The sequence below is a fragment of the Lolium perenne genome, chromosome 2, assembly GCF_019359855.2.
Source record: "Lolium perenne isolate Kyuss_39 chromosome 2, Kyuss_2.0, whole genome shotgun sequence".
Lineage (NCBI taxonomy): Eukaryota > Viridiplantae > Streptophyta > Magnoliopsida > Poales > Poaceae > Lolium > Lolium perenne.
Window position 1 is genome coordinate 168,615,664 of NC_067245.2, and position 14,413 is coordinate 168,630,076.

The window sequence follows — 14,413 nt, forward strand, 5'->3', positions numbered from 1 at the left end:
ACTTCCGGAAGCTTCGTGGAAAAATAGGCCCCCGGGCTTTGATTTCGTCCAATTCCGAGAATATTTCCTTACTAGGATTTCTCGAAACAAAAACAGCAGAAAACAAAGAATCGGCACTTCGGCATCTTGTTAATAGGTTAGTTCCGTAAAATGCACGAATATGACATAAAGTGTGCATAAAACATGTAGATAACATCAATAATGTGGCATGAAACATAAGAAATTATCGATACGTCGGAGACGTATCAGCATCCCCAAGCTTAGTTCTGCTCGTCCCAGCAGGTAAAACGATAACACGTATAATTTCGGAGTGACATGCCATCATAATCTTGATCATACTATTTGTAAAGCATATGTAGTGAATGCAGCGATCAAAACAATGTATATGACATGAGTAAACAAGTGAATCATAAAGCAAAGACTTTTCATGAATAGCACTTCAAGACAAGCATCAATAAGTCTTGCATAAGAGTTAACTCATAAAGCAATAATTCAAAGTAAAGGTATTGAAGCAACACAAAAGAAGATTAAGTTTCAGCGGTTGCTTTCAACTTGTAACATGTATATCTCATGGATATTGTCAACATAGAGTAATATAATAAGTGCAATAAGTAAATATGTAGGAATCAATGCACAGTTCACACAAGTGTTTGCTTCTTGAGGTGGAGAGAAATAGGTGAACCGACTCAACATTGAAAGTAAAAGAATGGTCCTCCATAGAGGAAAAGCATCGATTGCTATATTTGTGCTAGAGCTTTGATTTTGAAAACATGAAACAATTTTGTCAACGGTAGTAATAAAGCATATGTATCATGTAAATTATATCTTACAAGTTGCAAGCCTCATGCATAGTGTACTAATAGTGCCCGCACCTTGTCCTAATTAGCTTGGACTACCGGATCATCACAATGCACATGTTTTTACCAAGTGTCACAAAGGGGTACCTCTATGCCGCCTGTACAAAGGTCTAAGGAGAAAGCTCGCATTGGATTTCTCGCTATTGATTATTCTCAACTTAGACATCCATACCGGGACAACATAGACAACAGATAATGGACTCCTCTTTTATGCATAAGCATGTAGCAACAATTAATAATTTTCTCATTTGAGATTGAGGATATATGTCCAAAACTGAAACTTCCACCATGGATCATGGCTTTAGTTAGCGGCCCAATGTTCTTCTCTAACATTATGCATGCTTAACCATAAGGTGGTAGATCTCTCTTACTTCAGACAAGACGGACATGCATAGCAACTCACATGAAATTCAACAATGAATAGTTGATGGCGTCCCCAGTGAACATGGTTATCGCACAACAAGCAACTTAATAAGAGATAAAGTGCATAATTACATATTCAATACCACAATAGTTTTTAAGCTATTTGTCCCATGAGCTATATATTGCAAAGGTGAATGATGGAATTTTAAAGGTAGCACTCAAGCAATTTACTTTGGAATGGCGGAAAATACCATGTAGTAGGTAGGTATGGTGGACACAAATGGCATAGTGGTTGGCTCAAGTATTTTGGATGCATGAGAAGTATTCCCTCTCGATACAAGGTTTAGGCCAGCAAGGCTTATTTGAAACAAACACAAGGATGAACCGGTGCAGCAAAACTCACATAAAAGACATATTGAAAACATTATAAGACTCTACACCGTCTTCCTTGTTGTTCAAACTCAATACTAGAAATTATCTAGACCTTAGAGAAACCAAATATGCAAACCAAATTTTAGCATGCTCTATGTATTTCTTCATTAATGGGTGCAAAGCATATGATGCAAGAGCTTAATCATGAGCACAACAATTGCCAAGTATCACATTACCCAAGACATTTATAGCAATTACTACATGTATTATTTTCCAATTCCAACCATATAACAATTTAACGAAGGAGAAACTTCGCCATGAATACTATGAGTAGAAACCAAGGACATACTTGTCCATATGCTACAGCGGAGCGTGTCTCTCTCCCATAAAGTGAATGCTAGGATCCATTTTATTCAAACAAAACAAAAACAAAAACAAACCGACGCTCCAAGAAAAAGCACATAAGATGTGATGGAATAAAAATATAGTTTCAGGGGAGGAACCTGATAATGTTGTCGATGAAGAAGGGGATGCCTTGGGCATCCCCAAGCTTAGACGCTTGAGTCTTCTTAATATATGCAGGGGTGAACCACCGGGGCATCCCCAAGCTTAGAGCTTTCACTCTCCTTGATCATGTTGCATCATACTCCTCTCTTGATCCTTGAAAACTTCTTCCACACCAAACTCGAAACAACTCATTAGAGGGTTAGTGCACAATAAAAATTAACATATTCAGAGGTGACACAATCATTCTTAACACTTCTAGACATTGCATAATGCTACTGGACATTAGTGGATCAAAGAAATTCATCCAACATAGCAAAAGAGGCAATGCGAAATAAAAGGCAGAATCTGTCAAAACAGAACAGCTCGTATTGACGAATTTTAAAATGGCACCAGACTTGCTCAAATGAAAATGCTCAAATTGAATGAAAGTTGCGTACATATCTGAGGATCATGCACGTAAATTGGCTTAATTTTCTGAGCTACCTACAGGGAGATGGACCCAGATTCGTGACAGCAAAGAAATCTGGAACTGCTCAGTAATCCAAATCTAGTACTTACTTTTCTATCAACGGCTTAACTTGGAACAACAAAACACAAAACTAAGATAAGGAGAGGTTGCTACAGTAGTAAACAACTTCCAAGACACAAAATAAAAACAAAGTACTGTAGGTAAAAACATGGGTTGTCTCCCATAAGCGCTTTTCTTTAACGCCTTTCAGCTAGGCGCAGAAAGTGTGTATCAAGTATTATCAAGAGACAAAGTGTCAACATCATAATTTGTTCTCATAATAGAATCAAAAGGTACCTTCATTCTCTTTCTAGGGAAGTGTTCCATACCTTTCTTGAGAGGAAATTGATATTTTATATTACCTTCCTTCATATCAATAATAGCACCAGTTCGAAGAAAAGGTCTTCCCAATATAATGGGACAAGATGCATTGCATTCAATATCCAAGACAACAAAATCAACGGGGACAAGGTTATTGTTAACGGTAATGCGAACATTATCAACTTTCCCCAAAGGTTTCTTTGTAGAATGATCAGCAAGATTAACATCCAAATAACAATTTTTCAGCGGTGGCAAGTCAAGCATATCATAAATTTTCTTAGGCATAACAGAAATACTTGCACCAAGATCACATAAAGCATTACAATCAAAATCATTAACCTTCATCTTAATGATGGGCTCCCAACCATCCTCTAGCTTTTTAGGAATAGAGGCTTCGCGCTCTAGTTTCTCTTCTCTAGCTTTTATGAGAGCATTTGTAATATGATGCGTGAAAGCCAAATTTATAGCACTAGCATTAGGACTTTTAGCAAGTTTTTGCAAAAACTTTATAACTTCAGAGATGTGGCAATCATCAAAATTCAAACCATTATAATCCAAAGCAATGGGATCATCATCCCCAATGTTGGAAAAAATTTCAGCAGCTTTATCACAGCCTTCAAATAGCTTTAGCGATTTCAGTGCTTTTTCGCGCTTTGCATTAGAAGTGGAAACATTGCTAACACCAATTCTTTTATTATTATTAGTAGGAGGTGCAGCAACATGTGTAGCATTAGCATTACTAGTGGTGGTAATAGTCCAAACTTTAGCTACATTCTTCTCTTTAGCTAGTTTTTCATTTTCTTCTCTATCCCACCTAGCACGCAGTTCAGCCATTAATCTTATATTCTCATTAATTCTAACTTGAATGGCATTTGCTGTAGTAGTAATTTTATCATCTAAATCCTCAGGTTTAGCAGCCATTTTATTAATTAAAGAAGATTGTGATGCAGACATGTATGAGATTCGGGTTTCAGCATTAGCAAGTTTAGTTTGCAACCCCGAGATCTCCCTATTCAGATTTTCAAGTTGATTCCCTATATTCTTCAACAAGGTAGATTGCTCATTCATAGTTTTAGTAAACAATTTATTTTGCTCATATTGTGATTGCATAAAGCTCTTGGTGGATCTTTCAATTTCTAGCATCTTTTTTTCATTAGGTGAAGCATATCTACCATAAGAATTACCATTAGCAGGGTATGGCCTAGAATCATTGTGATTGTTATTTTTAATGAAATTCACATCAACATATTCTTTTTGAGCAACTAATGACGCTAACGGAACATTATTAGAATTAACATTAGGCCTACCATTCACAAGCATAGACATAATAGCATCAATCTTATCACTCAAGGAAGAGGTTTCTTCGACAGAATTTACCTTCTTACCTTGTGGAGCTCTTTCCGTGTGCCATTCAGAGTAGTTGATCATCATATTATCAAGAAGCTTTGTTGCTTCAACAAGAGTGATGGACATAAAGGTACCTCCAGCAGCTGAATCCAATAAATTCCGTGAAGAAAAATTTAGTCCTGCATAGAAGGTTTGGATGATCATCCAAGTAGTCAGTCCATGGGTTGGGCAATTTTTAACCAGAGATTTCATTCTTTCCCAAGCTTGAGCAACATGTTCAGTATCTAATTGTTTAAAATTCATTATGCTACTCCTCAAAGATATAATTTTAGCAGGGGGATAATATCTACCAATAAAAGCATCCTTGCATTTAGTCCATGAATCAATACTATTCTTAGGCAGAGATAGCAACCAATCTTTAGCTCTTCCTCTTAATGAGAAAGGAAACAATTTTAGTTTAATAATATCACCATCTACATCTTTATATTTTTGCATTTCACATAGTTCAACAAAATTATTAAGATGGGCAGCAGCATCATCAGAACTAATACCAGAAAATTGCTCTCACATAACAAGATTCAGTAAAGCAGGTTTAATTTCAAAGAATTCTGCTGTAGTAGCAGGTGGAGCAATAGGTGTGCATAAGAAATCATTATTATTTGTGGTTGTGAAGTCACACAACTTAGTATTTTCAGCGTTAGCCATTTTAGCAACAAGAATAAACCAACCTACATAAAGTAAATGCAAGTAAACTAATTTTTTTGTGTTTTTGATATAGCAAACAAGATAGCAAATAAAGTAAAACTAGCAACTAATTTTTTTGTGTTTTGATTTAGTGCAGCAAACAAAGTAGTAAATAAAACTAAGCAAGACAAAAACAAAGTAAAGAGATTGGATTGTGGAGACTCCCCTTGCAGCGTGTCTTGATCTCCCCGGCAACGGCGCCAGAAATTTAGCTGCTGGCGCAAAGTTGACGTGGGAGATAGAGATCTCTATGGTGTAACTTTTCTTCAGTTCCCCGGCAACGGCGCCAGAAATTTAGCTTGATGACGCGTAAAGCACACGCTCGTTGGGAACCCCAAGTGGAAGGTGTGATGCGTACAGCAGCAAGTTTCCCTCAGTAAGAAACCAAGGTTTATCGAACCGTGGAGTCAAGAAGCACGTTGAAGGTTGATGGCGGCGGGATGTAGTGCGACGCAACACCAGGGATTCGGCGCCAACGTGGAACCCGCACAACACAACCAAAGTACTTTGCCCCAACGAAACAGTGAGGTTGTCAATCTCACCGGCTTGTCAGTAACAAAGGATTAACCGTATTGTGTGGAAGATGATTGTTTGCGAAAAAAGTAGAACAAGTATTGCAGTAGATTGTATTTCGAGAAAGAGAATTGGACCGGGGTCCACAGTTCACTAGAGGTGTCTCTCCCATAAGACAAACAGATGTTGGGTGAACAAATTACGCTTGGGCAATTGACAAATAAAGAGAGCATGACCATGCACATACATATCATGATGAGTATAGTGAAATTTAATTGGGCATTACGACAAAGTACATAGACCGCCATCCAACCGCATCTATGCCTAAAAAGTCCACCTTCAAAGTTATCATCCGAACCCCTCCAGTATTAAGTTGCAAAGCAACGAGACAATTGCATTAAGTATGGTGCGTAATGTAATCAACAACTACATCCTTAGACATAGCATCAATGTTTTATCCCTAGTGGCAACAAGACAACACAACCTTAGAACTTTCTGCATCACTTTGTCCCGGTGTCAATGCAGGCATGAACCCACTATCGAGCATAAGTACTCCCTCTTGGAGTTACAAGCATCTACTTGGCCAGAGCATCTACTAGTAACGGAGAGCATGCAAGATCATAAACAACACGTAGATATAACTTTGATAATCAACATAACAAGTATTCTCTATTCATCGGATCCCAACAAACGCAACATATAGAATTACAGATAGATGATCTTGATCATGTTAGGCAGCTCACAAGATCCGACAATGATAGCACAATGGGGAGAAGACAACCATCTAGCTACTGCTATGGACCCATAGTCCAGGGGTAGACTACTCACACATCACACCGGAGGCGACCATGGCGGCGTAGAGTCCTCCGGGAGATGATTACCCTCTCGGCAGGTGCCGGAGGCGATCTCCGGATCCCCCGAGATGGGATCGGCGTTGGCGGCGTCTCCGGAAGGTTTTCCGTATCGTGGCTCTCGATGCGGGGGTTTCGTCACGGAGGCTTTAAGTAGGCGGAAGGGTAGGTCAAGAGGCGGCACGGGGGCCCGGACCATAGGGCGCGCGACCAGGCGGGGCCGCGCCGCCCTATGCTCTGCCGCCTCGTGGCCCTCTTCGTTTCGTCTTCGGACTTCCGAAGCTTCGTGGAAAAATAGGCCCCTGGGCTTTGATTTCGTCCAATTCGAGAATATTTCCTTACTAGGATTTACGAAACCAAAAACAGCAGAAAACAAAGAATCGGCACTTCGGCATCTTGTTAATAGGTTAGTTCCAGAAAATGCACGAATATGACATAAAGTGTGCATAAAACATGTAGATAACATCAATAATGTGGCATGAAACATAAGAAATTATCGATACGTCGGAGACGTATCAGTGGCCATGATTTTTTTTTTCGCTTAGGAAAGAAGTTTTTGCCCAATTGAACGCTCTTATGTACTTCCTCACCAAATGTAACCTTAGGTGTTTTACATTTGCTCATGTCTGATATGTAATTCACCATTTTTAGCACTCCGAACTTTTCAGACTTTTTGATCTTAGCTATGCAGAGGTTAGATGTAATTGTTTTTTATGAGTACTAAAGCGTCCATTATCAAAAAAAAAAAAAAATCACTTTCGAGCATTGCCATATGAGTGCCAATGAGGTGGCATATGAGCTAGGAGTAGGTACTCCCTCCTTGCTATAATTTAGTGTACATATTTTTTTTTAAGTTAAATGATTCTAACTTTGACCATTTTTTTGAGAAAATTATTTGCATATATCATACCACATGTGCACCATATGAAAATATACATTGTGAGGAATCTAATGGTATTGATTTGGTATTCTATATGTTTTTATTTTTCCTATGTACTTGGTTAAATTTTACATCGTTTGACTTTTAAAAATTCTTATACGCACTACATTTTGATAAGGAGGGAGTATAATTTTTTTTACCATTTAGATTTTTTTTGAAAGAACATTTAGATTATTTTTTGGGACAATGATCCCTATCTTTTTATTCATGAGACTCATAAACGATGTAATTTTATATACATATGAATAACGCTTGCCATATGTCTTCCCTTGAAAGAAATTCAGAACAAAAGGATTTAAATTACTTTGCTGCAAAAAAAAAAGGCAGACGTGTAAAAAGAGAGAGAGAGAGAAAAAAAAAACGGCCACAAAGTTTCACATCTCCACTGTCAAGGGGCAATACAGACATTTCGCTCTTTGTCTCATTTCCGTCCTCTTCCCCTTCCCTTTCCTTCGCTGAACAGTCTCCACAACTCATAAACTCCCCACCACGCCAGCCATACCACAGCAAAGCATCCAATGCTCCCTTCGCCCGCCCATTCACTGCCCTAATAATGCCCTCCCTCCACCACTAAACCCCCTCCTCCCTCTCATAATCCTCCCGGACCTCTGCCCGGAGCACCGGCGGCGGCGGCGGCGGCGAGATGGACATCGCGTCGTTCGTGACGTCGCTCCTGACGTCCTTCCTCATCTTCGTGGTGCTGGTCCTGGTCTTCACCTGGCTGTCGCGCCGCCCCGGGAACGCGCCCGTCTACTACCCCAACGTCCTGCTGCGCGGGCTCGACCCCTGGGAGGGCCGCGGCCGGGGCACGCGCAGCCCCGTCGGCTGGATCCAGCAGGCCTTCAGGGCCTCCGAGGCCGACGTCGTCCACGCTGGCGGAGTCGACGCCGCCGTCTACCTCGTCTTCCTCTCCTCAGGTACGGCAAACGCAAACCGCCACCTCTTCACTTCCACTTCGGTTGCTTAATTTTACCCATGCTTTGCTTTGCTTTGCTTGAGTTGGTTGGTTGCGTTTCCGTGGTCTTATTTTCGTTTCAGCAAATTATTATTATTATATTCGTGCGGAAAAAATAAAGCAATTCGCGCCGTTGTGGAGCATGATTTTTTCCTGATGAATCTGCTGGTGTGATTTGGTTCAAGCATGCCGCAATTTTCTATTCTAAACCAAGATCTGTTCGGATTTGTTTTATAAGTATTGCCCTGCTGTAGGAAACCAAGTTGCGTTTGCCGTTGTACAAGATCTTTCGGTTTTATATACCACTAGCACAAAACCCGTGCGTTGCTACGGCATCACATTAAATAAAGTGAACAATTTTTCATATATTTAATCCACATCTCAGTCTATTACAAATGATTTCAGGAGTCATTTGGAAGCCAGGCTTTCATTTCATTTGTAACATTTTGAAATGAATACATTTACATTGTAATTTCAGAAATGGACACTTGTTTGGTTGCTACAGGAATTGCAAATGACAGCATAATTCAATATTGAATTTGTAAATGGCTTCCATAGAGAAACGCGAATGATAGGTCTCAGCTCGGAATCGTGTTTACTCATGGTGTCATTTTGCTGGATTTCCTAAATGAAAGGACGGCCCAATTCTGTGACAAAAACAGCCCACCTATGGAATTCCAAAATAAATTCCAGGATTTCAGGCTGAAATGATGGATACCAAACGACTTCTCAGAGTTTTTTGTGGATTGTCCTCTATATTATCCCTAGGTTATGTATAATTTCACTAAAAAGGCAGGGTTCATTGCCCGTGCGTTGCTATAGAACTTAAATAAGCAAGCCATACAAAAAAATGATTTTACGCTATACGAATTTCTTTCATAATATTATAAATATTACATTAACAAAAATAGTAATGTTCAGCAAACTACCATGATTTTTGAGGATATTTGTAGAAAAGATGACCAATCAGCTGTTTGCACCGCAAGTCAAATTACAAGACGGTATCCTACTTAGCTGATTTTAAAAATATGAAAAAATCTTTTAAACATGGAATGCTATGAATTCCGAAAAAAATCAAAAGAAAAAGCTGGTTGGTTCATTCCAAAAATTTGCCTATCCGAAATTTGGCACGCTTAATGTGAAATAGTCGCAGCAAAGCAAACTTTTGTTGTGAGCCAGACAACATTTGCGTTGGGTGTGATGAGCATCAGCAGCCGAATCATACAACGCACTTCATAAGTTAGAAAAGCAACCTACCAGGTTCTCTTAGCACTGCTCATCAGAAATTACAGATATATCATCAGAGTCACTTGCTGCGGAAATATCAAACACCACACAACTAATTAAAGTAAATTTTATAAGTTCAAAGCTTAATTATTCATTATCCAGATGAAAGTCAGAAAACAACACCAATTGACTGCTTTCTGTTGTGAAGTAGAAAAATTTGTATGAAAACACTACCGGTAGTTCTTTTAATCAACTTCCCTAGCAAGATCCGACGAACAAACTTTGACGGACAACAATCTGATTAGTGTGCGCACAGGCTGTTTTGCTATGAAAGTATGAATTTGGGCATGTTTTTGATGCCAAACTCCGACGAGGCTTTTCCAACAGTAGCCAGGAAGCATAACAATCAGTAGTAAAATCCAGCAAACAGAAAATTCAGCAAGAGGCAATTAAGTACCAACTTCAACTCAGCATCGCATTCTTCCTACTCTAGTCTATATGCCTGCTGGGAACTCCTATGAGACTCAACTCCTATCCCTAGCGCACGTGAAGCTGTGAAGGCATTCTGGAACTCAGGATAAGCAGAACAAAGTAAGGCATCCACGAGCAGCGACACATGACATAACCGGTCAAAATCCCCAATCAATTCCCGAGCGGAGGCGCTTGCAGCAGTCGCCCACCGCAGCGCTTCATCGATCCAGACCGCTCGGCCAAGCGCATGGACAATGCTGCTCGACTTCGCGGCTCTCGACCACGGCGCGGAAGCGATCTACTTGTCTCCTCCCCAACTCCTCACGTGGATTTGGGCGAGGGAGCGGCCGCCGTCGATGTCTTGCTTCGAGCCGAGGGTCTCCATGAGGTCGTCTACCCAGGATCCTCAGCGCCGAGGGAGCTCGCCGTGCGCCCCGGCGGCAACCGGCGCGCGTGCACACCGCCGCCGACGCTATGGGCCGGAGAGAACACTTCTGCCAAGTGCCCACGCGGGCGACGGGGTGGACTTTTCTTTTCTTCGGTTGAACCATTGTTGACTTATCGGTGGCATAACCTGTAATTACTTGGAACTTCGGGGGTAATTTCTGACGGACGACGGAAACCCTTTTTGCTTTATTATTAGGTAGAGATATAATACCAACACGAAGGCATGTGTAACCGCTACATAAACTGCCAGAACAGCATAAACAAGTGCTAACTGCTGCCATCGGTTTGCTTCAAATTTATACTTCTGTTGTAAAGCCGCCAAAAGATTTTCTCCAGAACGAGCAGGAACCTTGATATGTCAGTTACAATCACCACCTGCGCTCAAGGCCAGGCTCAACCGAGACAAAACTATGTTGCTTGCTGGAACTATGACATTTAGCATGTTAAATTGTTGAGCCTCTAGTGAAAAAGGCTGCTGAAAAGGCTAGGATGTGTTTTGGTTATCATACTGAGTTATCTGATTTTTCATCCTTCTCTTGTGTTGCAGTGTTGGCAATCCTAGTCTTCTCCGGAATTCTGTTGCTTCCAGTTCTGTTACCAGTTGCTGCAACCAGTCATGCCCTGGAGGCTTCTGCTGGCTCAAATGCCTCGGCCGCACATAACTTCACGGTTATTGAAAGGCTGGCACTGGGCAATGTTGAAGTAAGTAAAATCCTTCTCTCAAGTTTCACCCCCTTTTTGTTGTCACCAACAAATCTGGGTTGTTCCAGTTATACAGAACTGTAGACTTTTCAGAGCATGTTCTCACTTTATTGGGCACATTTAATCACCAGGTGGGTGACCGGTTTGAAACATTATTAAGCATATTGCACATGCCAAGCATATAATTTACTTGTGCTGGCAGTTTCTTGCTCCTTACTGGTCTACTAGCTATTAGATTCATCATTTCCCTAGTTAGGATCAATATTAAATCCTGGTTTCTTATCAGTATTCTGTGTATCTGCATTGCGTTTAGTTCACCGATTCTTCACGGAACCATCTATAATATTTCTCACAGTTAAATTATTCATATCTAGAAATTCAATTTGTAAGAATGTGAAGCTTAATTGAAATGGTTGCGTTTCAACTGTTGTTTTTTCATTCGTATGAAGAGGTAAAGCTTACTATACGTGTGATTGCCAGATTGCAAGCATACTATCATAGTCACACTGACAAACAAACTCACTGGCGTCTTGACATTTTCTCCAGGAGGGAAGTTTCAGGCTGTGGGCATTTATAGGGTCAGTATACTGGCTCTCTTTTGTCACCTATTTCGTATTATGGAAATCCTACAAGCATGTTTCGAACCTGAGAGCAGCTGCAAGATCAACATCAGATGTTAAACCAGAGGAGTTTACCGTGTTGGTGAGAGATGTTCCTATACCGCCTCCTGATCAAAGTATAAAGGACTCGGTGGACTCCTATTTCCGAGCACTTCATCCTGATACATTCTACAAGGCAATGGTCGTGACAGACATCAAGAAGGTCTGTAATCCTGAAGTTCTTTTTAGGGGAGTTGCTGCCCTTTGTTTGTTTTATTCGTGACACGTCTCATTTCCCTGCTGTCTAATGAAATTGTTCTTTGCAGGCAGATAAAATTTTCCAAGAGATTGAAGGTCACAAACAGAAAATTGCTCATGCTGAAGCTGTCTATGCTGAGTCAAAGACAGCAAACAAACCTGAGGGCACCAAGCCTACTCATAAGACTGGATTCCTTGGCCTTATCGGTAAAAAGGTTGACACTATTGAGTATTGTAATGAGAAAATCAAGGAATTGCTGCCCAAGCTGGAGGAAGAACAAAAGAACACCCTTAGTGAGAAGCAACAACGGGCTGCCATTGTCGTCTTCAACAGCAGAGCTGCTGCAGCCTCGGCATCTCAGACTCTCCATGCACAAATGTTTGATAAATGGACAGTTACAGAAGCTCCTGAACCACGTGAGATAATATGGTCCAATCTTCCAATGAAAATGTATGACAGGAACACCAGGCGGAGTGTGATCTATTTCATTGTCTTCCTCACGGTGTTTTTCTACCTTATTCCTATTAGTGCTATCTCTGCTATTACGACGCTGGAAAAATTGAGGCAGAAGCTGCCCTTTCTGAAGGTTGTTGTGGACCAACCGACAGTTAAAACAGTCTTACAAGCTTACCTGCCACAGCTTGCACTTATTGTTTTTCTTGCTTTGCTGCCTGCTCTTCTTCTGTTTGTCTCGAAGTCCGAGGGGATCCCTTCACAGAGCCACGTAGTCAGGGCAGCATCAGGAAAATATTTCTACTTCATCGTCTTCAATGTCTTCCTTGGCATTACAATTAGCTCCACGTTGTTCAGCGCCTTGAGAACCATTATCGATAACCCTAAAGGGGTAATTGATATGCTAGGCAGCAGCCTTCCTGGAAGTGCAACTTTCTTCCTCACCTTCGTTGCACTGAAGTAATGCCTTTTGTTTCTCATTTGTTCAAATCTACATATCCCTGAATCTCAATAAAACTATAGAATTTAACTGTTTGATTGCTGTTTTTGACAGATTCTTTGTTGGTTACGGGCTCGAGCTCTCTCGCTTGGTACCCCTCATCATTTTCCACCTAAAAAAGAAGTACCTATGCAAGACTGAGGATGAGGTGAGAGCAGCATGGACTCCAGGAGACTTGGGGTATAACACCAGGGTTCCAAGTGACATGCTGATTGTGACAATTGTGCTGTGCTACTCCGTCATTGCACCTTTGATTATTCCATTTGGTGTTGCTTACTTTGCTCTTGGATGGCTTATAGCGAAAAACCAGGTACGCAAGATTTTATGTACTTCAATGTAAGTTCAACATAGTGGGACTAACCTAGACATGGCTTTGTGGCATACTATTCCAGTACTATATATATTTGAAGAATAGAGATGTCTGATTGTTTCGGTAATGGAGTTATCTCTAAATGCAGGTTTTGAGAGTTTATGTTCCTAGTTACGAGAGCAATGGGCGAATGTGGCCACACATGCACACGAGGATCATTGCGGCTCTGATGATTTACCAGGCTACCATGATTGGTGCCATCAGCCTGAAAAAGTTTGTGTATTCCTCTGTCCTTATCCCGCTGATTCCAATAAGCTTAATCTTTGCCTACACTTGCCATACACGCTTCTATCCCGCGTTTGCCAAAACCCCTCTTGAGGTGGCAAGGCAGGAGCTCAAAGAGACGCCGAACATGGGTGCCATCTACGCTGCGTACATCCCTCCTTGCCTGAAGCCAGAGAAGCTTGAAGATGTGGAAGTCTTTGAAGATGCTCAGTCGCGAACCACCTCTAGAGCCCCGTCCTTCTAGTGTAAGTAGTTGCATCAATGAAAATGCATGACCATTTTGACCCTTAGCATTGCGCTCAAAATTTCTTATTGCAAACATAGTGATGACCTGAGCATTGCCATCAAACTTCTGCAGGATTTGTGAATGTCCTGGTGCGCTGGATGGTCTTTCCACGTCGAACCCCCTTGAACCTGCTGTTTCCAGGATAGGAAACTGATGTCGTGTGCTGTACATACACACGCTGTTGCCCCGATAAGCAGTGGTGTGAAAGATTTCTTCATATATTTTAGGTAGTTGCCGTTGATACTCCTGGGTGTTTACGTTTGTTGTGGACAGTAGACTATTGACGTGTGGTTGTGCAAAAATATCAGAATTCAGATTGCTTGATGCCTCTTAACTCTGTTGACAGTTTATTCCGGTAGTGATATTATTTGTTGCTGAAATGTCCATGTCTTCTTGTTCGAGAAAAATAATGTCTATGCCTCCTGAAGAACTTGTGAATTTGTATTCTGGCATGATTCCCTTGCTCTTTACTTACGGCTTGATTGAGTGGTTTGGATCAAATTAGTACTGCCTAGTGTTGAGCTACATATTGTTTAGCACACTGACTGTGTGTCCAATTCGGACGTAACATTTTTACCCTCTATTCATTTGGAATAA

At 41.0% G+C, this 14,413-nt stretch overlaps 1 protein-coding gene across 1 annotated transcript; it reads left to right on the forward strand.

Moving 5' to 3' along the window:
- The first annotated feature begins 7,805 nt into the window (after positions 1 to 7,805).
- Positions 7,806 to 14,196, forward strand: LOC127333902 (CSC1-like protein ERD4). Its single transcript, XM_051360341.2, has 7 exons — positions 7,806 to 8,240; positions 10,971 to 11,125; positions 11,672 to 11,947; positions 12,051 to 12,895; positions 12,990 to 13,245; positions 13,394 to 13,775; positions 13,889 to 14,196. The coding sequence occupies exons 1-6, from the start codon at positions 7,967 to 7,969 to the stop codon at positions 13,772 to 13,774; spliced, it is 2,187 nt and encodes a 728-aa protein (XP_051216301.1). The 5' UTR covers positions 7,806 to 7,966; the 3' UTR covers position 13,775; positions 13,889 to 14,196.
- The last annotated feature ends 217 nt before the right edge of the window (positions 14,197 to 14,413 follow it).

Excerpts from the sequence above, each read along its gene's own strand:
- LOC127333902 (XM_051360341.2), top strand. The coding sequence starts at position 7,967 with ATGGACATCGCGTCGTTCGTGACGTCGCTCCTGACGTCCTTCCTCATC. Across the intron at positions 8,241-10,970 it reads CCTCGTCTTCCTCTCCTCAG|TGTTGGCAATCCTAGTCTTC; the intron begins GTACGGCAAACG and ends CTTGTGTTGCAG. Across the intron at positions 11,948-12,050 it reads TCGTGACAGACATCAAGAAG|GCAGATAAAATTTTCCAAGA; the intron begins GTCTGTAATCCT and ends TGTTCTTTGCAG.